Here is a 24,538-nt window from a genome sequence, read left to right on the forward strand (position 1 = left end):
TCTGTGCGGTTCCTGGTCAGGCCTCAGTGTCTGGGATGGCTGGCCTACTCTCAGACTCACTAGCCCAAAGCTTCGCAGCACAGAAAGGTAACATTGACTCCGCCTAGGTGTGTCCTCGAGGCAGCCAGAGAGAAGCAGAGCCGGTGTATGGAAATACTGAGTGTGCTGGTGGCACCTGGGCGAGGGATTCCTTTACCAGTATTCCCAAAAATATGGCATTTCTATATTTTGCTAGCCGAGGGCACCAAAGATTAGTGTAAAGAACAGGTTTATCAGTGAATCGACTTTTCACTAGGGCCACTGGAATTATGTTATTGTGGGGCCACAGCGATTTTTGCATAATTGTAGCATTGTACATGCTCCATCATCTGCTGCATAATTTGCAGATTGTAAAAAAAGAATTGTTTCTAGCTCAGACGGACACATGGACAATATAGCCAACTGATGCAGGCTGCTTCCTGCACTCAGCTGGCTTAAGAAGACAAGCAATCAACTCTACATAATTCAAAAACACCGCCACACAATTAACTGCAATTCAATACCACAACATACAAATGCACACTGCATAATTCCACTACATAACACATTCAGCATCACCACAGCATCACTCAGCGCAACGACAGCATCAATCTGAGCCAGCACAGCATCACTCAGCGCCACCTCAGCATCACTCAGCGCCACCACAGAATCACTCAACGCCTCCACAGCATCACTCAACGCCTCCACAGCATCACTCAGCACCACCACATCATCACTCAGCACCACCACAGCATCACTATGCGCTACCACTGCATCACTCTGCAGTGCCAGAGCAACAATCGGCATTACCACAGCATCAGTCTGCACCACCACAGCATCACTCAGGGCCACCACAGCATCACTCAACGCCTCCACAACATCACTCAGCACCACCACATCATCACTCAGCACCACCACAGCATCACTATGCGCTACCCCTGCATCACTCTGCAGCACCACAGCAACAATCGGCATCACCACAGCATCAGTCTGCACCACCACAGCATCACTCAGAGCCACCACAGCATCACTCAACGCCACCACAGCATCACTCAACGCCACCACTGCATAACTCAGGGCCAGCACAGCATCACTCAATAACACCACAGCACCACTCAGTGATTCTTACACTTTTTAATTACAACTTCTCAGCATGCTGCACAGCAGCCACACTTCTCTACAGCACAGCTTAGAAACATTGGCAAAGTCAATAGCTCTACCTAAACAGTTATAAGGCCCCCACAATGCATAGCCAATAGGTCTCGCCTTTGGGACATTATAAGTGTTTAGTTATTCTGCACAATATCCTTCATTAAACAACATCAAGTGTTGCATGGCTAATCACTTATAAGGTCCCAAAAGCGAGACCTATTGGCTATGCCAATGCTTGTTATTGATTGTCCCGGTTTTTGCCTTAGTAAAATCTGGTCACCCTAACCCAAACAAAAACAAAAAGCAGGAAATTCTGGTTTGCCATACAGCGTTAACAATGGCCAGCTCCAACATGACTGCACTTTCTTCCACTTTTACTTGAACTGTGTTAGGTGTAGCATTTTGCTGGTGGACACCCGTCACGAGCTGCATCACACTGAATGAGTGATAAAGACAGAGATACTTAACAACCAGATCAACTTCATTTATCCAAGATTAGCGCATGGCTTTAATTGGATAGCAATTATGGAAAATGTGCTTGCCTCTAGCTTGCATTGGACTGAAATGTGCGAGTGGGATAATAAAGAAAAGGCTAAAAAAAAACAGGAACCTGTACACAAGAAATTAAAAAGTCTACTACAGATAAAGTGCTGGCATGTAGATTACACGCATGTCCGATAATAAAATGCGATCAATAGGGTTTTAAGTTTACCCTGCGACAAAACGGCGCAGAGTGCTTAAAAAAATAGCAGCTTTTGCTAGTTACTAATTTACTTCGAAATGAAAACATCCACCAGCAGGAAAACCGGGTGGACTGCAGTACACAGTTTGCTACGACTTCCCGGAACCTAGCAGCAGCCACGGGCCATCGGCAGAGCAGAGAGACCCAGCATCCTGCTTGGAACAAACATGGCCTCTTGTGCCAAGTACCTGGGCTTCGACTTCAGCACCCAGCAGGTAAACAGACATCTCCTCAGAGACCGGGTTAGGGACTCATTGGTTCTCGCGGGGAGGCAGAACGTGACGATATTTCGGGGCGACACGCAGTTGAGTTTGGTGGCGATTTTGAAAATGTGGCACTTCAAACCCTGTGACATTAATGTCAATGAAAACAACCCTCGTGAGGCGAGACCGCCAAGACGCCTTCTTCATGGCACATTGTAACCTTCACTCTGTGTGCGCGAGAAGACAGACCTGCACGCGCGGGATCTTAATTTGAGTTTCCCATTCAGAAACGGCAGGGAGTGGGTTTCTTCTTGCAGCCAGTGAGATGAGTTTAAATTATCTGAGTTCGTCCAGGACGACAGTCGATGTAAAGAAAGGTATAATAACAAAAAAAATCACAGAAATGAAGTGACACAAACATCTATTCAGAAATGCGGCGGGCAGCCAGAGGGACGAGTTTCCTGCCAGCGCTCCTCCTCGGCTGTCTCTTGCTCTCTGCTTCCTGATCGCTGGCGGGAGAAAACACCACGCGTTGGCAACTGTCTGTAGTAGATCTGCTCTCTACTGCCTCCAACAGGACGTACGTCTTAATTGCCAACATTTCAGAGCAGTCCGGCATATTTGTTTTGAGTCACATGATAAATGACATACTTAGAGAACAGGCGTCACATGACACACCGCATGTTTCTTTTTTTTCGTTCTCAAAACAACCTTTCAAAGTCCACTTTCATGCGCATTTTTGTTTTTGTAGGAAATATAAAGGTCATTCAGGCGTTTGAAGTTAATTCACTTGTGGGGAGTTTCTCTAGCTGAGCATGAATGTTTAAATGGTATTATGTTTCTTCAGATAGGGCTCATACTGACCAACACAACACCCCCTTCTCACATTTTACTTCAATATCTATATTCACTATTCCCTATTAAAAGGACGCATGTGACAAGTTAGTTACTAACATAGTGACCCTTCCCAGCTCGCGTTATAAAAATATGCTCCAATGACAGCTCTCAACCTGTATCGACAAAGCCAATAGGTCTGGCTATTTCGTAAGTGAAAGCCTTCATTTACTGGCTGGCGTGTATGTATGATTGTATGGCATACATGTGTTGGCACACAAACTTGTCTAAAATGATCATACCGAAGCACGCCAATGGCTAGGACCTGTAGCGGAGTAGTCCCAATATGGACTTTGTTGCTCCCCGAATGGACCCGTCAATGGAACATTTGAAATCACAGTAACCAGTATTGAGACTTTCTGAAACGAATGACAGACACCAGTTATAGTTTAAAATTTTATATAAGGGATTAATAGGTGTACTATATGAATTGTGCCGTCAATAAGTTTAGTAGCAAAGTCATACAAATCAAAAGTAGAAAGAACTCAGTAAAGTTCTATATAAAAACCGGTACAAATTCACCTTCTGAAGGTAGGGGATAGGGGGGTTTCCAACGCAGAAAAATGCACGTCCTTTTATAGGACTTTAGTCAAAGACTTTCATAGAGTAATACATGAATATATGGTTGTCCAGATATGCACCAAAGCGGGACGAGAAGATAGAAACATTTCACTACAAAATACATTTGAGGATACTCTCTTAGTAGTATTACATGGGATTAGTTGTTCTCACAGCTTTATTCATACATACTAGTTGATACATTGTACGCCGACAGCCTAAGATGGAATGTCCTCGATTGAGCATGGTGATGGGGAAAATCTCAGGGAACATTCTTTATTGTCACTGCATGCTTGCACATCTTTACTTAGAACAAGAAACAGAAATACTAGTCATCACGTGATATACTGCCACAGTGTTTCAAGATGTTGGACAATGTAAACACAGAATTATGTTAGCATAAGCCCAGTTTCTAAATCATTAAAATAAAGAAAAGGGAAACAACTCCCACAGCCCCTTCATATTCTCTCACTTTTTCTCTTTATTACAGAACTTCATTCATTAACTTTGGTTCTTCTCCTTGGATTCTCCCAAGTCCTTCAAGGTGTCATATAAATCACTTTGCATTTCTTCAGCCTTCACATCAAGTCTCTTCCTTTTTCGTTCTCACATTGCTGACCACTTCTTATACCCATAATCGATACCTTTTCTTGATGAAATTCTCTTGCAAAATTTGAGGAAAATAAGTACACATACAATGCTGATTAGTATACCGAAGAAAGGTGTCAAAAATAATTTTAGAGCTCCTTCACCCACACTACCAAGCCACAGCCCTATCTTCACTAAGCCTCTTCCAATCAATCCAAATATAGAACCTAACCCTTCCCATTCACCCGACTGTTCCAGCTCAGTTAGTTTGTGCGTTATTTTTGTGATATTAATAACGTAGTCGACAAGCTGCTTGTCTATGTGGAGAATATAAGCACAGCATTCCCGAGAATGAAAGACTTTGCAAACTCCGCCCTCCTTTGCGAGGACTAAATCCAACACAAGGGGATTTTGCATAATCATAGCTCTCATTCCAAGCAATTCTTCATTGATTATTGTTAGTGCTCCTGCTGTGTAATCTGATATACCAATGTGGACAGATTTCCAATCTTTACATTATTTAGTGTCATTGCTATAGAAGGTATGAGTGCTCTGAAAATGTCACTAAGAATCTGCCCAAAACTATGCCTGCTTCACTTTATGTATTGCTCAAGGGGGAAATCTAACTTGTTTGTGTGATAAATCTTAGGGAAAACTAGGACTGCATTTCAACAACCTACTAAATTATGCGGCAACTGGAAGTAGGCTGATTTACCACTCATGCAATTTATGCCTTTTATGCTTACCTCGAATATTGAAAAGGTTTCTCCCTCAACTAAATAATTATGCTCACATTTGGTCCATCCCAATTTCTCAACAGTCTCATTTCCTTCTGACTGCCTTATTATACATAAAAATCCCTTCTTTGTGAAATCAATGCTCAATCTTGGAGGTGGTTCCTTTAAAGTCTCCGAACCTTTCCAATAACATGTTTCTCACCTGTCTTTCCTCCCCCTTCTCTAAATCAGTTCTTATCCTCTCATTTAGATTGTCCACGAATACTGCTTCATCTTTACTAATTTCACAAGTTACAGCATGCATGATCTGGTTAGTAGCGCTCATGTTAGTTACAGGTGAAAGGTTTTCCATCATATACTCACGCTTATCCCTTGGCTTAAACCCTTTGTAAGAACGCTAAATACGTTTAGTAGCCCACAAATACAGATTTGCACCGGTTACAATTGCCACATCTTCTAACAGGTTATCAGAATCGTAATAGAACAATTCAATGGAATCCTATTGATAGAATAGATTTAAGAAAACAGAGCATGAAGAGAAGTAGGACAAAGGTAAATGAAAATATGCTGCTTCCTCAGCCAGAGAGGCTGGAAGCTAGGAGCACACAAAGCCATTTTCTGCTTCCATAACTTTGACATGCTCAGCTAGCATTTGATAATGCACATTATAACTATAAACACTCTCATGCTGTGGGACGTGTGAGACTTTACTATTGCGTGCCGGTGGAGCAATTACAGACTTAGGGTTGGATTTTCTGAGAGCCTGAGGGATATCCCCTCCCAATAGATAAATATCCAACAGTCATCCAAATATAGAAACGGAAATGGCAACTGCCAAACTTACAAGAAACATTTTGCAGCGATGCTGTGCCAGGTTAGCTTAAACCAGATCAAAGAAACCTCAGATTCTTAAATGATGAGGGTTATTTCTCTAGGTTCTACCCTATCGTCACTAGCCTATCTCTGAAGCTATAATGATTTTTATTCTGCATCAAATGCATTGACTGGAGGCCTAAAGGAGCTAGTGTTCTCTGGCCATTACCCTAATTCTCTGACTGTTGTTTCAGTGCTTGTCAGTGATCAGCGTGAGTGTGCTCGTGGGATGCCTTGTCTTTGTCCCAGGGAGGTTTGTCAGTGTGAGTCAGGCAATCATCAGATTCAAAGTTGATACTTTTCAAGGTAGGACCAATTGAATATTTTGAGTTGACCTTTCTCTTTCTTTTAGTGCGTTTGAAAGTGGTGAAGTCTAGGCTTTCATTCACAATTTAAGGTTAGTCAGTCTGCTCTGGCTCTTCTAATTCACTATCCTATCTCATCTCGCTCTCTTGGTGTGGGAGACGTGTATCCAGTTCAGCAGAGCAGCGCACTTGATGGCAGTGTTGGTGACCAGGATCACCTGGTAAGGGCCTCTCCAGTGCTCCACCAAGCAAGAGTTGCGAACGTGTTTCTTGACATGATGTGGTTCAAATCATGTCCTGGAGAGACTTGTACAGCTGGGGTAGCAGCTTCGACCCGATGAGAGATAGAACGCACCATATTAGAACTGCAGTACTCGAGAACCAGGTCATCTGTAATATTTACAAGAGGAGCTGCATTATCAGAAGGAGTTCGCATGACTCTCCCCATCAGCACCTTGAGGGGAGACAATCCAGCTCGCTTACAAGAAGTACTTCAGATACTCATTAGCACCAAAGGAAGAGCATCAGGTCATTTGAGCAATGTAGAGACACAGATTTTAGCCATTTTAGCTTTGATCATTACATTCAACCTTTCTACAATGCCTGGGGGCATTAGAGGGCGCACAACAAGATGGCTGCTCCTTAGTACAGCTCTGCCGGCCGAACATTGTATCCACCCATAATCCTGCTGTAATTCCGACAGCCATCGTCAAAACACGGAGGGTGATGTGGCTGTGATGCTGTGGACGGCTCCAGAGAGGCAAAGAGATGATGCTCCGCCTGGAATCCTGCACTTATGAATCGCTGCTGCCGAGGCCTCGCTGACAACATGGCGGCTGCGTGAATCGGAGGAGGCCCGACCATGAATCGGAGGAGGCCCGACCGTGATCTGGTAGTAGAGTTTGCTGAGGCGGCACCGCACGATGCCTGCCTGTGCTGGGGGCACCTAAGCTGAGTTCGGGTCCTGACTCCCTGATCCGGTGCTTAGCGAGTGCTGCGACAATCTGCCGGCGGCGGACTGGGAGCTGCGACAGCAGAGTTGGAGGCCTATGCATCTGCCCCCTCGGACCCTGCTGTGAGGCGCCGGACGCTTCTTGGTGGCTGCTGGGCCTTAGGTGATTCCCCTGCTGGTGACTAGAGGGCGACGCTGCTGGGAATAAACGAGTTTGCCCTTGCACTCAGGGGCCTAAGTTCAGTGAGTGCGGCCTCGGCACCTCGGCCTGGCGGGACTCTGTTTGTGCGGCCTGCTGTATACGGGAGTACTTTGAGTGGTGGTGCCCACGTGGAGAGTTTAACGTCCCTGTTCCTGCATGCGGGGCACCGAGGTGATTCCTGACGCTGCGCTGTATATGCGCCCCGGACATCTACCCGCTGTCATGAGGCGCACAGTGATCGAAAGCCTCCCAATTGTAGTGGCGGGTCCCAGCTGAGGGGCCCTCCCGATCCGTAGACTGTGCCAGTATAGCATGTCAGGTGGCTAAGGCCTCCCCTCCCCCGGTGATTTAAGCAGGTTATTACTGGAGGCCCACACTGCAGGGGCCACACCTGGGGATCCCTATCACTTCCTGGAGTGAGTCCCGAGACGGGTGCGGGACCTATTGTGCTGCGCTGATTGCTCTGGACCTGTGGACATTGCTGCGATAACCTGGTCCGAGTGGCAGTGGCCAGCAGACCCCACGACGCCAGTGCTACTTACATGCAGAGACCAGTGACACCCTGCCCCTTCGCCAAGCCCATGCCAAGACAATAAAATATGCACTGGTAAGGGTGCTGTGGATAGAACCAGACCACTCCTGGTTTGGGGTGTACCTGGGCTCTGGGCAGTGGGGGGAAGACAGACACATCTTTTAATGAAGCATGTAAGCATGCAATTGAAAGGCTCTGAGACATCTTGCGGTGTGGGTGGCCTGTTTGACCTGACGAGGCCCCCCGCTGTGTGTGAAGGCCCTGTTGTCCAGCAGAGTTGAGAGACACAGGGTAAACCCCAGGGACATGATCTACAGGTATAGCTGTGACACACACAGGGATAAAAAATGAGTAAATCAGACAAGAATCAACTCCGCGTTACCTTTGAGTCCGGAAAGTTTGGCAAATCGCAGCAGAGGGCTACTTCGGACTCTGAGCTTGATGCTCCTTCTGAGATCCCATCAACACTTGAAGCTACACTTCTCACCATGCAGAGTAACCTGCAATCCATAGATGGCAAAATCGATGCGCTTAATCTCAGAATGGACCATATGTCCGGGGAGCTAGATAAGCGTGGCACCAGATTGGGAGAAGCTGAAAAGCGCATCTCAGATGCAGAGGACAGCCTACAAAATGCTGCATCCAAAATCCTCGACATGGAAAAGGTGCTCACAGTTATTCAGGTGAAAAATGATGACCTGGAGGCCAGGTCTCGACGCAACAACCTAAGAATTACTGGCCTGCCGGAATCCACCAACACCGGGAGAAAGGAGTCATATGTTTTGGAAATGCTCCGTGAGCTCTTTGGAGTTGAAAACCTGTCCGCAATGCTGATCGTTGAAAGAGCCCACCGAACCCTGGCGGTCTGCCCTCTCCCGGGTGCCCCGCCGAGGCCGATCATTGCCCGCCTGTTAAATTACAGGGACCGTGATTCAGTTCTGCGGATGTCCCATGAGAAAGGAACCATACGTTCCACGGGAATAACTTGGCTTTCTACCCGGGTTTCACTGCAACGGTCCAGATGGCGAGGAGGGAATTCCATGAAGAATTATGCAAGTGGATCAGGACTTGCTCTCGGAGCAACCTTCCCTATTAGCTGATGCTGGCGATTCTAAACAATAATAGTGGCAATAATTTTTCTATTCATCAGATTTTGATTTACAATGAAAACAATTTTTCGTGAATTGCTCAAATATATAATGACATTTTAATATTGTTGACATCACAATTTATGCCATATTCATTTACAAAAATACAATAAGCTTGTTGCTGATCATATTCATGCTTGCCCAATGCATTTCGGGCCTTTCTGCGGCCCTTCTTCAGGGGAAGGGATCTAGAAACAATATAAATGATGTAAACATTTTAGTATGTTCATGCGAGGAGGGAATTCCAGCCTGTAAAGAAACTACTAATGGCTGAGAACGTTCCGTCTGCCATGTTATTTCCAGCCAGGCTGCGCATCGGCACAGAAAGTAAACCTAGAATTTACACCAATCCCAAATCAGCTATGGAGTACGCTAAACCACTTAAACAGAGACGGCACAAATCTTCTGGTAGACCGGACGAAGAAGAGGACTGATGGCCGCCAGCCTGCATGAACAACTATGACTGCTGGGTCATATACTGTAATTTAGAGGTGGTAATTATTGTCCAGAACCTGCATATGGGTATGGGTGTATGTAAAAGCTGTTCGAACAATGCATATCCTGTTTGCCTCCTGGTCGAATATTTGTCCATTGATGTGTGAGTACTGTATAATATTGTTGACACATGTTATATATGCATTTGCCCACCTATGCATGGTTATGTAATTGATGATTGAGGTGTTCATGCTGTTCGGCCACCTCCCTTCACACCAGAGAGGCTGGTTGCACTCTGGTGTATCCCCCATGGGTGTACCACGGAATTTTTTGTGAAATAAGTTCTTTAAGTGGGTTCTGTTTTCTTTTTTCTTGAATGGCTTTGGCAAGTTGAGGGTGCTGAAGTGGGTGGGGGGAGGGTTAATTGTTTATATTTTGTTGCAGGTGCAATGCAGTTTGCATGTGTCAGTAGATCCAATTCCTAGTACTGTTAGAACTTTATGTAAACATCATAACAGCTGGTCACAAATAGGTAAGATACAGTCCTGGTGGTTCTTTTAAATTGTTGACTTGGAATGTGCGGGGCCTCAATAACCCCAAAACGATTTGTAAATATTTAGCGTACTTAGACCGGCACGATGTCCTGGTGGCGTTTCTAAAGGAAGCGCACCTCACTAAACACACAGAGCAGAATGTAGGATCACGCTGGACTGTGATCAGGGTTGCATCGTCATACTCTGCATATTCGAGAGGGGTGCTAATATTGATAAGGTGGGGAACTCCATTTACGCTGACTCACTCTGAGAAAGATGATCAAGGAAGGGTACTCCTTCTGGGGGGCTGCTCGGGTGGTATGAGGCTCTTATTTGTAAACTCATATGGCCCTAACGTGGATGACCCCGTGTTTTATAATGACATCTGAAGGAAGATGGCGGCGTTGCCCTCTGCGGCAGTGATCTGGGGCGGTGACTTAAATGTGTATTTGGACTCACAATTGGATAGATCTGCCAACACTATATGGCATGGCAAACATGCTGCACAGATGATTAGCAAGATAATGAGGGCGGAAGGCCTTGTGGATGTGTGGTGATGCGGTAACCCGGCTGGCAGGGAGGGTACATTCGTGTCCACTGCGCACGGCTTGTGGTCCAGATTGGATTACTGGCTTGTATCTAAGGAGGTTAGTGCAGGGACTACGTCGGTCCGACATCTGTCTAAGACAATCTCCGACCCCTCCCCTGTTATTTTTGGAGCTGACGGTGCCGACTTTCTCGAAGCCCCTTTAAGTGGCGCCTACAGCCGACGGCACTGCTGGATCAAGTATTCTGTGTCACGATCGGGACATCTATTGCTAATTATTTTGCTGAGAATGAGGGCACGGTAGAGAGATCTTGGACTTTGTGGGAGGCCTTTAAAGTTACAATTCGTGGGGAGTGTATTGGGGCCCAAGAAGGGGTCTTAAAGTCACTGCGAACTAAGCTGCGCACGTTAGGAGATAAGATACGTGAGTTGGAATGTGCATACGCTCGGACCCGTACCCCACTCTGTTGGCCCAAACTAGTGATTTAATATCCAAATATGATGAGACGGCTGAGCAAGAATCATGGCATAGATCCAGGAGGTGGGTTGCAAAGGCAGTATGGTGAAGAAGGCAGGCTGAGCCACTCCCTGGCTAGTAAATTGCGACCGTCGGTAAATCAGGATCATATTGTAGAAATGCTAGATGACAATTCGGAGACTCATTATACCACCCAGGACATTAGTCAGGTGTTCATGAGGTTTTTTTTCTGAATTCTATGGCCCGGTATCACCGGTGTTGGAATCTGATTTCACATGGTACCATAGCGCTGGGCCGGCTGTCCCTTGGACAGAAGGAGTACCTCACGCAGCCCTTGACGGTTGAGGGCGTTAAAGAGGCCATAATGTCACTTCCCAATGGCAAAGCGGCTGGCCTTGATGGCTTGCCAAGCGAATTTTATAAAGCCTATGTGGACCTGCTGGCTCCCCGGCTACTGGAGGTCTATGCTGGGGCATACGAGGCGGGTATACTCTCCCTCTCTCTCCGAGAAGCCCTAATAGTTAAGTTGTTAAAACCAGACAAAGTAGCTAACTGATGTGAGTCATATAGGCCTCTCTCCATGCAGTCCCATCAATCACTTCTGGATAATTGTTACCCGGACACGCACGTTGATTATACAGGAAACTGTGAAATGCTCGCCTGAGATATGTTTATTAGGTCTGGTAAAAAAATGAAAGCCCTGCAACAGACGCATTGTTGCTGTTACTGCGTTATTGGCGAAACGCATGGTTGCTAAACACTGGGGTAGTAAAATAGCACCAAAGGTGAGACAATGGTTGAAAGAGCTTGTTTATTGTAAAGCACAATTGGCCACATATGCAGAAGAACTTCCAGAGGCTTCTAGACCAAAAGACTTTTGGGCCCCTCCTGCATGCTATTTGTTGGAAAACCCTGATATGATATAGAACTCTAGTCTCTGTAGGGGCAGCACTGGATTGAATACATTGCTTCATTAATATGTTATACTTAACAGATGGCAGTCTGGGATTTAATGTGTACAATTGCACTGCACTGCATTAGTTCTGTAATGTTCGACTTTCATGTGTTTGTTCTTTTTTTTATTTTTTATTATATAGCCTATTTGTCACATTTATGCTATGATTTGAGCTACATATTTGCGATGATATGTCTGTTAAGGTGAATTTGTATACAGATTGTATCGCTGCACTCTGACTGTAATTTGTAATCAATAAAATTCAATAAAAAAAAAACTTTCCACACTGCCTGTCGCCTCAGGCCTGTAGCTACAGTGACATTTCTGGTCAATCCCTAAGGCTGTACTCAGCAACTGCATTATCTCACTCTTAAAGTGAATTCCATGATCTGATTCAAGTTGAACTGGTATCCTGAATCACAGTATTAACTCCTGCAGCAATAACTTGGCAACAGTTAGACTGTCACATCTCCTAGTGGAATATGCCTCGACCCATCATGAAAACAGGCAGCCAATAACGAGAATATACTTCAGTTGGTTACATCAAGGCATATCCACAAAATCAATCCGGAGACGATAGTAGGGACCATTGGACTTTCCAAAGTGGCTCATGGTCACCAGAACTCTTTCGCCCACATTCGGTTTCTGGCAGGTAGCACAGCACTGGCACCACCTTTCTGCCATTGATCGGAAATGGGGATTGAACTAATAAAGCCAGAAGGTGGACACCATTCCGTCTCAACCCACATATGTTGGGTCATGCATGTGCTACACCATTGCAGGTAAGAGTGAATCAGGGAGGACTGGCTTCCTATCACTGGATGCCCAAATGTCACTGGCTTCCTTCACACACTCCATCTTTTCCCATTTGGCCTTCTCTAGTTCTGGGGAAGTATGTTGCAGTTCCCTTCGTTCATTGAAAGTATGTACAGTATTCAGTAACATATTGGAAATGGTCTTTCCTTCTTAATTGCATGGTTCATCCATGTGGACGGTGCTGGACTCAAGAGTGCAGTATCGGGCAATTGCATCTGCATAGCGGTTGCCTCTGGTGTCAAAATCACTGCCACACTTGTGTGCAGCACACTGCAGCACAGCAATTTCTCTTGGCAACTTTAAAGCATCCAATACATTTGAGGCAAATAGTCCATTCTAAATTGGAGTACATGAAACCTTGCTGTTACCACAACTGCCCTAAGTCACACAAAAATCCGATCCCATACTGGCTGTCAGTATATATAGTATATATAGTGACTTGTGAGCCTTCTGATGTACAGCAGACCCTGCTAAGGGCAATTAGTTTAGCTACTTGCACAGGCGTTGCATGACACAAGTAGGACGCTTCCACGACTCCACTCCCTGTACACACAGCATAAGCAGCTCTTAAAATGCCTCGTTGGTCTCTTAAGCAGGACCCTTCAACAAAAAGGGTATGGTAAGATTCGGGAAGGAGTACAATCAGTATGTCAGGTCTCAGTTTTGTGCACAACTCGGTAACAATAACATGGTCATAATCAAATTCACCCCTATTTTCTCACTCTGGGGTTGGCGACAGAGAATCAGGGTTTAGTGTGTTACCTTCTCCTGATGGAAACGTTTTCTTCTGTCAAAATGATTCTCTCATAACGAGTTAAGCAGCTGTTTGTCAAATGGTGGATTTGGGTACGGTCATAAGGATCTCAATGGAGTGGGGTATCATCACAATTAGGGGGTAATCCATCACTATCCTCTCAGTTTGCTAAATGCTCAGGTTCACCGCTGCAGTAGCCAACTATGTCCAAGAACCTTCACACTTCTCACTGAGTAGTTGGGATCTTCATTCTTAGAATGGTCTCCATGCGTTCATGAGACACACCCCTTGCTCCCTTTTTGTATCTGGTGTCCCAGGTACATAACTTCCTTTTGATAGTATTGTAATTTCTCGGGTGAGACCATATGCCAGTTCTCAGCCAAATGGTTGAGCAGAGCAATTGTCTTGCTTACAAAGCTCCATTGGTCATCAATGCGATCAAGAGATCATGGATATATTGTATTAGGGTTGAAATACATGGTAGCTGTAGAGTCTCTAAATTATTTTTAAGTATCTGATTGAAATAGGTTGGGCTCTCAGGATACCCTTGTGGGGTGAGACACTAGAATCCTATCTGAATCTCATTCTAACTGATATCCGTCTCGGACCATTTGAAGATCCCATCTGTCCTGAATCGAGTCTTCCCACATGTGCAGGAAATATTTTAGCCTCCCTCCATTGAGTAACTCCACATCTGCTTCTTTATAGTCAGGAATTCGACCTGCTGTTCTATTATTGCCAAAATTGCAGCCACATCCCCTCCTTGTTCCAACATCTCCGCTAAACTCTGAAAATCCTTAATCAGAGACTGCACTGTGTAGTTAGTAAAAGCTGCTGCTCGAGTGGCAAAATTAGAGCCGCATAAGGCCTCTTCAGAGCCACATCTATCCGCTTGTTCACAGGGTCTAAGGTCAAAGCATCCTCTGAGATTATAGCTCCCTGAGAAGAGAGCCCTGTCATCAGGGAATCCACTCAACTATAGAAGGATATCCACGTGCAGATCCCTGAAATGGATATCTCTTGGAGAGAAAGCGAGCAAAATTATGTCTATCCACCTCTTTCCATTCAGTCTCCATCACCTTTTTCACTGACTTATGGAGAGACAAAGACTCAGGGTCCTTTTTACGATAATGGGTGTGAGAAATTGAGTTGTTGGTTGAAGGGGGTGTGAGCTCTTCTTTAACCACTGCCACAATCCCTGTCAAGATGAACCACAAAAGTCACTACATGAATCTGTGCTTAACCTTTTGATAGCTTGGCACAAAAGCAGTCAGGCTTAACTTTAAGGCAATGTGTAAAGTATTTATGCAGCACTTAAGCAGTAATAAAGTGAAAACATGAATAAATAATTGGACACCAAAACAACAAAAATCCAATCTATAGAACCAGAGTTATGAATTTCAAAGTTTAAGTTGAAAATAGAACCTAAAAGCACCAACCGTTGACACCTAGTTGTGCGAGACTGGGTTAAAGTCAAAAGTTATCTGTATCATACAGTAGTGCGCTGTACTCTCTTGTCATCTCTGCAGTGCTGTGAAAATAATCAGCAATTTTTCACCATGTAGTTGATGTGCACTCTCTGGTAAATATCTATTAGTTTCTTTTGTTTCTCAGTATGACAATAATTTTTTTTATGCCCATTTTGAGTATTTCCTTTATTCTTTATTTCCATTACTCTGTATGCATTCACAGGCATTTGATTTGGACCATTGCACAATTGATATGAGTTTTGCTTCATTGGAGCTTTTTCAAAGCAGCAAGGCTGTCTGTCTCTCACAGTGTATACTCTTCTTCTTCCCAGTGCACTACATATAATGTGCACCAAATGATAACATATTACGAGGTCTTTAAAAAAAAAGAAATAAGGGAAATAAAAGATTATTATCTATAAGAGTAGCCACTGATTTGCAAAAGTGCATGCAACAATTTATACAGAATACAATAATAATATAATTAACGTTAACAAAAATAGAAGCAACAATAAATATTTCAAAGAGACAATGTTTTTGCAATCCACCACCTATATGGCAATGAAGGCCCTTCACCTTATTTTAAGCGATCATGATTTCAGAATTATGATTTATGCAGTGAAACCAAACCAGCTAATGTGTTTGTCTGGCTATGTTTTTTAACTGTCATTTGCAACTACTGGGTTGATACAATTTGTGTACTCTGTAAGAATATCATTGGTTGGCAACAGTTAGTATATCTCAGGTTTATAATGGTACATTTATTATTTACAAAACTTAGGTGTAATTAACTCTTGTATCTTGCAGCTGAAAGTTACTGCCGTGGATGAACATCTTAAAGTTGTCTACACAGACAGTGTTCATTTTGACAAAGATCTTCCGGAGTTCAGGTGAGGCTTACAGCGCGTCAATCAAAATATGAACAAAAAGATGAAAAGAATGGAACTAGACTATGCCCGGGAAATCAGTACCACTGCTAAGATATGTCATTCGAAAACATGCTGTTGAAAGTAAGAAACCAAGAAAATACTGATGTACACAACTTGTGTTTCTTCAGTTCAGTGCATGCTAGGTTTCACAAAGTTCTCGCACCATAATCAAATTGAAGTTTTAATTAACATATACTGATGCATGGGCATTTAGCTTACATCTAGGTTGTGAATTCTTCAGAAACACATAAAGAATTATAAGACTATAGGAAATGCTGAGCTGTTTCAAGTCCCAAATTAGTACATACCTTCTTTTCAACTTTTCGGTTATGTTTATAAGGACAAGGTGCACTGGAAAAGAAAGTGAGTGATACAGAAAAATAACAGAGATAGAAAATAGATAATTGTTTTTTTTGCAACCACCTTAGGTAGAACTGTTGGCCTTAGTTTGTTCTTTTCAGTGTGTTTGGGGGACGGTCTAGTCCACAAATGAACGTATGCTCATTCTCATGCAATACACATGCCTTTCCAGTAGGCAGACACTTCAGATCCTTATTTTAAATATAAGTCACTGTAGACCTCATTATGAGCGGCCTCTTAACTTTGATGGGGACCTGCCAATCGGAATCAAAAGATCCGCGGAAAAACCGCATATCTCTTAACTTCACTGGAGACTTTGGCTGCTAAAAGCAGCTAATTCTGTAGGTGAAAGTCACTATCAAAATGAGGAATTACTGTGGGGACTCAGACTCTCAAGTACCAATTCCCACAGTAATTTCTTATTTCCAAGGGGAACCTCCATGTCCAATTCATATTAATTCCCTACCCTGGAGTTACCGGTAACCCCATTTAGCAGGCCATCCATAACAGGGCCTATATAATGTGTTTGTTTCTAGTTCCTGCTGAAGAGTAGGGCATGTACCTGCAGAATAGAAATGCACCTGACAAGATGTATATCAAATCCTCAATCCATTGTTAATTGATTGACTGTTACATTGGATTGGTCAATTTACTATTGTAACTCCACTCTTAGCCAATGAGACACAGAAGCCATTTTGAAGTAATAGTATGTTAAACTTCTGGATTGATGTAGGGATCATATTCATTGAGTGCCTCATCAGGTAAGTGTCAGGTGAAAGTACGAGTACTCAACTGAATGGAGTTAATAGGTGCACCCTTTAATGATATGAGTCGCAGACCCTATTCCTCACTCATTTTCTAAGCTCAAAAGGTGGGGATAATTAATTAAAATTGTAATCAAATGATTCTGGGTATATAAAATCTACAATGCCTCCTAATCAGTGCTTAACTTGAGCCGGTGCTTTCCGGTGCTCAGCACCGGCACCTAATCCTCAGCACCTGTGCTTATAGCACAAGTTAAGGACACACTCATTCAGAGTTCATGTGATTTCCCCCAGATTCACAGGATTTTGAGCCATGCCGAGACTCGAACCCTGTTCCCCAGCTCCGAAAGCGGCAGTTCTAGTCATTAGGCCAAGACCTCTCCAGAATATTAAGTCCCGGGGCTCTAGTCAGGAGGCAGCTTGCACCAGTACATTTCTCTTGTTAGCACTGCCGCCTGAGGAGAGCCCTGGCACTTTTTATTTTACAAATTAACCACTGCTCCTAATTATTACAGTGTGCATCTGTTAAATCAATCTCATGACATGCCAGTCCTGTCCCAACCACTTGATACACTATTAAAGAGCCGTGTGTGGAGTAGAGCATCAGTATGGGGAGCTTCCATAGAAGCGTATGACAGGGCTTGCTTCTGATATTCTTGCTAAATATTATGGTGCAAAGTAAAGGATGAGAAATAAACTTTACTATTAGTGTGATGAAAGGGCAAAGCAATCAAGAAAATAAGGCAGCTATGGAATAACATTATTTAAATTCCAAAACTCATTTCCCATGACTTTGTTTAGTGATCCACTCTTATGCGAGATTTACCAGAAGAGCTTGTTAGCGATATATTGCAACAGGGTTTTATTATAGGGAGGTAAGCATTATTAAAGGTAGGGCTTGTGTCTTTATTATATGTACAAGAGGTAATATAGTCATGCTCGCATCATAATAATGTTTTAGCCATACCAGGTGGAGACACCGCTTTTCCCCCCTGTACCACTACATTCCCCAAAGCTCCTACCACTCTTCATCTCACACTTGCTCCTACAACCATCCCTTGCCTCTTATCAAGCCCCATTGCTCTACCACTCCATCCCTCTAATTACCAAGACCCATTTGCATCTTCCTCACGTAACCGGACCTACCTTCTCTCTACCTTAATCCCATTACAAGCACCCCAGCCTTATTATATCACAATCATCCAAGCCCTTCCCACCCTTCTTGCATGCTCATTCTAAACATCCCTTATGGACGAAGGTCTCTTGCTTTGTAGCTCATTGACAGTAAGTGACATACATACTTAGAATTAATATTATTTGAAGAAACTTTAATCTTGTTTTTGGCAAACAAACGATTGATCAAATTCGTAAGTTTATCCAAAGTTGCCAGTTAAATTTTCATAAAATAATTTGTACTTATTTAACTTCTTCATATAGCGCTGGCCTGATTTGTAATGTGCTCAGTGATTTACTAAGAACAGTTAGATGAGAAAGAAAAGAAATGAAAATGGATGATCTGTGGGCAGGCGTGGCGGGAAAATAAAAAGGAGGAGAAAGAGAAGGTGAAGTGAAGAAAACCCTGCTGAGAAGCTAATTGAGTTAACGTCAGGAGCACTGGTCATTGGAAGAACAAATCTAAATGTGAATCCAGAGAAGCGGGTGCAGGTATATATATAGTTTTAGTTACAGCAAGATAGAAGGGTAGAAGGTGAAGTGGCAAGTGGAATTCATCAAAACAGAAAGAGCATTAGGATTAAGTAGCAAACGCGCGTGGCAAAAAAAAAGGTGTTCTGCAGAAGCTGGAATGAGATTGATTCGAGGCGAAAGGATTTGTCCCAGTTCACTCTAACACCTTTCCTGCCCAGAATCTTCCCTTGATACGTAACTGTCAAAGTGAGCCTGCATATGGTTGCTTCATACACATATAGCTATCTAGAGTACCCAGCTTTCACTGTTGGGTTCAAGGTTCAGTGCCGCCTTCTTTTTCAATCTTTACAAATCTTTACAAATTATTATTTAACTTCTTGAAAAGTCTTTATCAGCTCGTTTTTGAAAAAGGAGACCAGCATAAGGAATTTTTATGTAGCCATGGTTGAAATCCATTCAGAATTGCAGTAAATCCATATACACAAGGAATAGGAAAGAACTGAACCTACCTGCACTGTCAATCTGTCCCATACACTGACCATAACCATAGTCACAGAAGAGGTGTAAAGTCCTTAGATTGTAGGATGTCAGGCTATCCTGGAAAGTAACTAGAATGGATCACCAGCTATTCTGTGTTCTATGAAGCAACATTTTTTGGTCAAGCACATCTTACCATACGCACTAAGAATTGCAGCTTTGCTGCCTGGTAATTATGTACCAAGTTAAGAAGTGACAACCCTCCTTTTGTCATGGGAAGTAGAGGAAATTAGTGCTGTTCTAGGGTTTCCCCTTCCGCACAAAAAATTATTGATTATGGTTTGGAACTGTTTTATTAAAGAGTAAAGAATCTGAGCTGTTGACTTAGGAGCTGGGGATCCGGGTTCAAGTCTCAGCATCAGCTCAACATCCTGTGATTCTGGGCAAATCACTTAATCTTCCCGTGCCCATGGATAGGGCCTGGATACTCTCATGGTTGACGAGCCATGCGATATAAATTTACAAACTTTAACTTTCACCGCCACTGTCCTCTCAACCCAATCGAGAGTCCTTATATGCCACGCATTTGTTTGGTAAGTGGGGGGCAATTTAAAGCTGCAATCTGTTCTATCAAGGGTGCAATCTGGATCCCCAGGTAGGTAATATTGGCTACCTATCTAATATGGAAGCTTGCTTTAAGTTTCATTATCTGATTTGATGGTTGTTAAGTGCAAGGGCCTCCAACCTCTGCAAATTAATCTTGAAGTCTGAGACAACTTCTCTAAAATTGAAAGAAGGGAGTGTATTGAATTTGTAATTGGAACCATGAAATCTTTAGCAAACATCATGAGCTTGAATAGATCATTACCAGATCTCACTTCTCAGATGTCATTGCTGCAGACCCGGCCAGCAAAATATTTCTAGAGTGAATGCAAATAAAGGAGGGGTGCATCCTCAGCCAGTCACCATCTGGATTCATATATCCTTAGTTGATATACTGTTTAACCTGATATTTTCCCTGGGATTGTGATAGCTTCTTAGGATCCCCTTGATAATAAGTGGCCTGCAGCCCAGTGTGCTCATGTATGTTTGAGAATGGCCCAATTATCTTGTTTTGTGTGATCCTCAAGCAGTTGTCCTGAATGTAACCAGACTGGTGGGATCAAGCAAAGCAGGCAAAAAGAGTCCAACTATGCCACCAGGATACCAGTAAATATATTGGCATCTTCATTTATATGCAGGGACAGCCTTTGGGGTTCTTTACTTACCATGGGTGTAATTATAATCGCTACATTCAAAATGGAGCTGGCCAAGGAGCCCATTTCAATAACTGAGTTGAATACTCTGGTTGATAGTGGTGCAAAGCTTGTGCAGAATATTTCATGAAAGTTGTCTGTAAGGGCTGGGTGATTTCCTAACATTCTTATGTACGCACGTTCTTACTTGCACTATGGCTGTGGGTGCTTCTAAAATAATTGTCTGCAGCTTTAAGATTCATTGCCTTCCTTGGATTCTTATATAGTTCCCTATGCCCTACTCATATATTGGCTTTCATGTGTATAGTTTCAAGGAAAGAGTCCAGAATGTCTATACTACATCTTTGATCGACCACACCACTCCACTTCACCCTCATCCTCTCCTTTACCCTCTCACTCGCTAAGCTTGCTCTCAATTTACTGGCCATCAACCTCCAAGCTTTGTTTTTGGATGCATAACATGTTTGTTTTGCTCTAGCCACAGCGTATTGAGCTTTGCTAGGTCTAGGGCTCTAACTGGCCTTTCAAAGGTAACTGTTTTCAGCACACCTAGTCGGCAAAATAGCTTCCGGGTCATTTTCAAGTCCTGTAGTTCTGTTGGTTTAGGTTAGATCTAACTACAGCCCTAGTCCTATTACGTTCAGCAGTTGCTGAGATAAAATATAAAATAAGAACTGCTTTTATTGTATCCCACAACACCAACATACCCATACTGTCTCAGCCATTCTCCACCATGAAGTTCCTGATGATGTCTTTATTTCTGTTTTAAGAGGGGCAATATAAAGTAGGTTATCCCTCTCTAGCTTGCCTGTGAATCCAGTCCTGTTGCTTTGTCTCAAGCTCTTCAAAGTTCTCATCTGGGGATGGTAATCTGCACACTTGTTGTTGTTCTTCAGATAAATCTTCCACTGTCCTCTACAGTTCCTCCACTCTGTTGCCCAGCTGTCCTAGGCCCTTCCGTAGCTCGAGTCAGGGCTTTATATTGGTTCCAATAGCAGTGTTTTTCATGTTTTCTCTTTCAGAAATTGTTGTAGGTAGTCTTTAATGATTAGGAGACCTTGCCATAGTTGTATCCCTTCTTCCATAGCCTTCTTTGTCTTTTTTGTTTTTTTTGGCCACTAATATTTTTTCCACAGAGGACTGCCTCCTTTCCTTATTATTCGCCCCTTCACTTACCCTACTCGGAATAGCCCCTCCCACAAAGCAACTAGGGGGAGATTAGCTTTCTATTATCAACAGATTCTTATTGTTGAAAACATTCCTCTTCACTTGGGAAATTTGGTTTGTTTAGCTAGTGGTATGGTTATGTTTCACAGTCTCCTTCTTATCTCTAAATCCAGGAAGTGAGGGGTTGGGAGGGTCAGTATCTTTGGACTAATAACATTTATACTCTCTCACTTCTGTGGTATCTCTATGCACGAATGGTGTAAAGGTTCCAAAATAGCAATAAGGGTGATGCTGACCCATATCAAGTAGCTCATACAAAGAAGCAGCCTCACTGTAACAAGGTCTTTCACTGGATAGGTTGTTTATGCAGTTCTTCACCCATTCCCTTGTATGGCCATACACTTCGGGCACTCTCCACCTTCAGTAGTGGGAAGATTTCTGTCAAAATGCGCTAACCTGAATTCTGGATCCAAAGGGAGATATATACTTTTCCATACTGCCCTGTATTCCACAGCCAACCATGCACAAGATTAATATGTTGGTTAGGAGTAGACCTGGGAATAGGAAGATGGGATTAAACATTGGCTATCACCACTGTGACTCAGCGGTCTGCTGGGTGCTGATGGCTACTGTGTGAATGCTGACATATGCTGGTGCATAGTAAATATCTAAAGACAAGTTTAATATCTTAAATACACATCTTTGCATTGAGACATCTACACTAGCTGCAGCAAATAATATATACTCTGTGCAAGGTTTTTTCTCATACTTTAACACTAGAGGCCAGATGTACGACCCTTCCAATTTGCGAGTCGCAAATTGTGTCTTTTTGCGATTCGCAGTATGCGACTCGCAAATTGGAATTTACAACAATGTCTCTGACAATGTTTGCGATTCCTAATGGGGTCGCAAATTGCAAGCCTCATTGATATTTATGAGGCAGGTGCATTTGCAACCTCATTAGGAATGGCTAGCACTCCCAGGGATGGTGGCCTGTTGGGGTCAGCAGACCCCCATGTCTGTGACTGCTTTTTAAATAAAGCTGTTTTTTATTTATTTTTTAAATGCATCCCGTTTTCCTTACAGGAGAACGGGATGCATTTAAAAAAGAAAAACAAAACATTTCTGTTTCTTTTTTAAGGACAGGCAGTGGTCCCTGGGACCACTGCCTGCTCTTAAAAAAGTGTTTTCTCATCCATTCACAAAGTGAAAGGGGTACCCTGGGGACACCTTCCCTTTTGCAAGTGGCTTACCACCTACTTGAAGTAGATGGTGAACTGCGAGTGTTTTGCGACCGAACATGCGATTGCAAAACAATGGTACATTCCATTGTGACTCGCTATTAGTAAGACACGCCCCTTCCTAATAGTGAGTCACAACCGCTATTTTGCAAGTCACCGACTTGCAAAATACCGTTTGTACATGCCAGGACCCTTTTTTGTGGTCGCAAACGGGCCAATTTCCTGTTTGCGACCTCAAAAAAACAGTGGTACATCTGGCCCAATATGTTCAAATCTCTCACAAGTATAACTTACCTTTGTGAATCGCCCCGTCTGTGTTGTGCTGAATGTTTGGTTTTGGCAACTCTCCAAGAGGACATATGCGAGAAGTCGCAGGACTCTTAGCTTATTATTATTCTTGAGGTCGGTTACATTCTTTGATTGCTTGGGAACAGCTTCTAAAGCAGAGATTGAGGCCTGCTAGGGACAGTAGATCCACATCTCTCTACTCACAACGGCAAAGTCTGGATAATGTGACCAAAAAAGTAGCACTTCACACATAAGCATCAGAGTATCCTGTGAATAGTCGATGGGACCGTTGTCTCATCTCTCCAGTGCCAATACAAATTATATATATCACTTGTAACATAGGATAACGTTGTCTATAGATGCAACTATGTTTCCTAACTAATGGAGCGCAAGCATTACACCTCTAAAAAGCAGGGACGGCTCCTCTATTATGGCAGAGGTGCTTTGCCCCACTAACCAAATTGCCCCCAAATATGGAAAAATAAAATAGTAATAAACTTCATTTATTAACATTTTATTTTTACAAACCCGGTCCTGAGCCAAACGTCAGGATTGGGGAGGGCATTCCGGGTTCTGCTGCTGCCAGTCCTGCAGCAGCAGAAAGCAGTGATGGGCAGGCAAGGCACTAGGTTTAAACTACGCATGTCTTTTTGGCCGGCCGTCTTGCGACGGCGGGCCAGACATGCGTAGTTTAAACCTCTCTAATCCAGCTATCTTAAGACAGCTGGGATAGAGACTGCATAGGGCTCCAGTGCCCTCGGGAGCGGCGAGAGAGGCCGCTCCCTGCAATCCTGGCGCTTCTTTCATGCTGCATGAAAGCAGCACCAGGGTTGGTTACTACAGCTTCCTGGTCCCGCCATGTTGGAGGCTACTTGCCTGTCTGGACTCGAGCAAGGATGTCGTGCCAGGATCAAAGGAAGGTAAGTGCATTTTTTTTGGGATGCTTAACTTATTTTGTTTCCCTCCCGCCCTTATACCCTCACGACATGCCAGCCGCCACTGCTAAGATGCATATAGAAAGGCGCTCCACCAGCCACACAAAGTCACCAGACCCGCTCTCTTTGCTGCATACTGCTTAGCTTTGTTTTAACTATCTTATGCTCGGGGCTGTTGCTACAAAAGGCTTGCTAGGAGAAGGCTGTTATGCCAGATATACACTTTCTGACGTTGCACTCAACAGCTGTAAAGACGATCACGTTTTACGTTCCCCAGCACATTGTTTAAAATTCAATGTGAAACAACTTAAACTGCGATAACAGAATTCCAGTTTACTTTGCTCTCCTTTTATTTGTTGGCATGTTCATTCATTCTAACCCACTTGAATGCCGGTTTTTTAATATAAGGCGGTTATTTTTTTGTTTAAATAGGACAGGTCACTGTAGATGCTCTTATCATTAATTTGTTTATATCATATGTAAAACGAATGCTGTTTTAATGGCGCAGGCCACCGTAGAGTCTTCTGTTATGAATTTGTTCTTATTGCACGTGAAACGATTATGGTTTTAAGTAACTTAAATA

General features: G+C 43.4%; 1 protein-coding gene across 1 annotated transcript in view; it reads left to right on the top strand.

The window, feature by feature from the left end:
• The first annotated feature begins 1,952 nt into the window (after positions 1 to 1,952).
• XYLB (xylulokinase) overlaps positions 1,953 to 24,538 on the top strand; it is a 738,622-nt gene continuing 716,036 nt past the window's right edge. The window contains exons 1-2 of the mRNA XM_085632025.1: positions 1,953 to 2,127; positions 15,699 to 15,781. Coding sequence (XP_085488151.1) covers positions 2,080 to 2,127; positions 15,699 to 15,781 — 131 coding nt within the window. The 5' untranslated portion in view covers positions 1,953 to 2,079. The remainder of the gene's footprint in view (positions 2,128 to 15,698; positions 15,782 to 24,538) is intronic.

Source organism: Triturus cristatus, chromosome 10 (assembly GCF_964204655.1).
Source record: "Triturus cristatus chromosome 10, aTriCri1.1, whole genome shotgun sequence".
In the NCBI taxonomy this organism is placed as follows: Eukaryota; Metazoa; Chordata; class Amphibia; order Caudata; family Salamandridae; genus Triturus; species Triturus cristatus.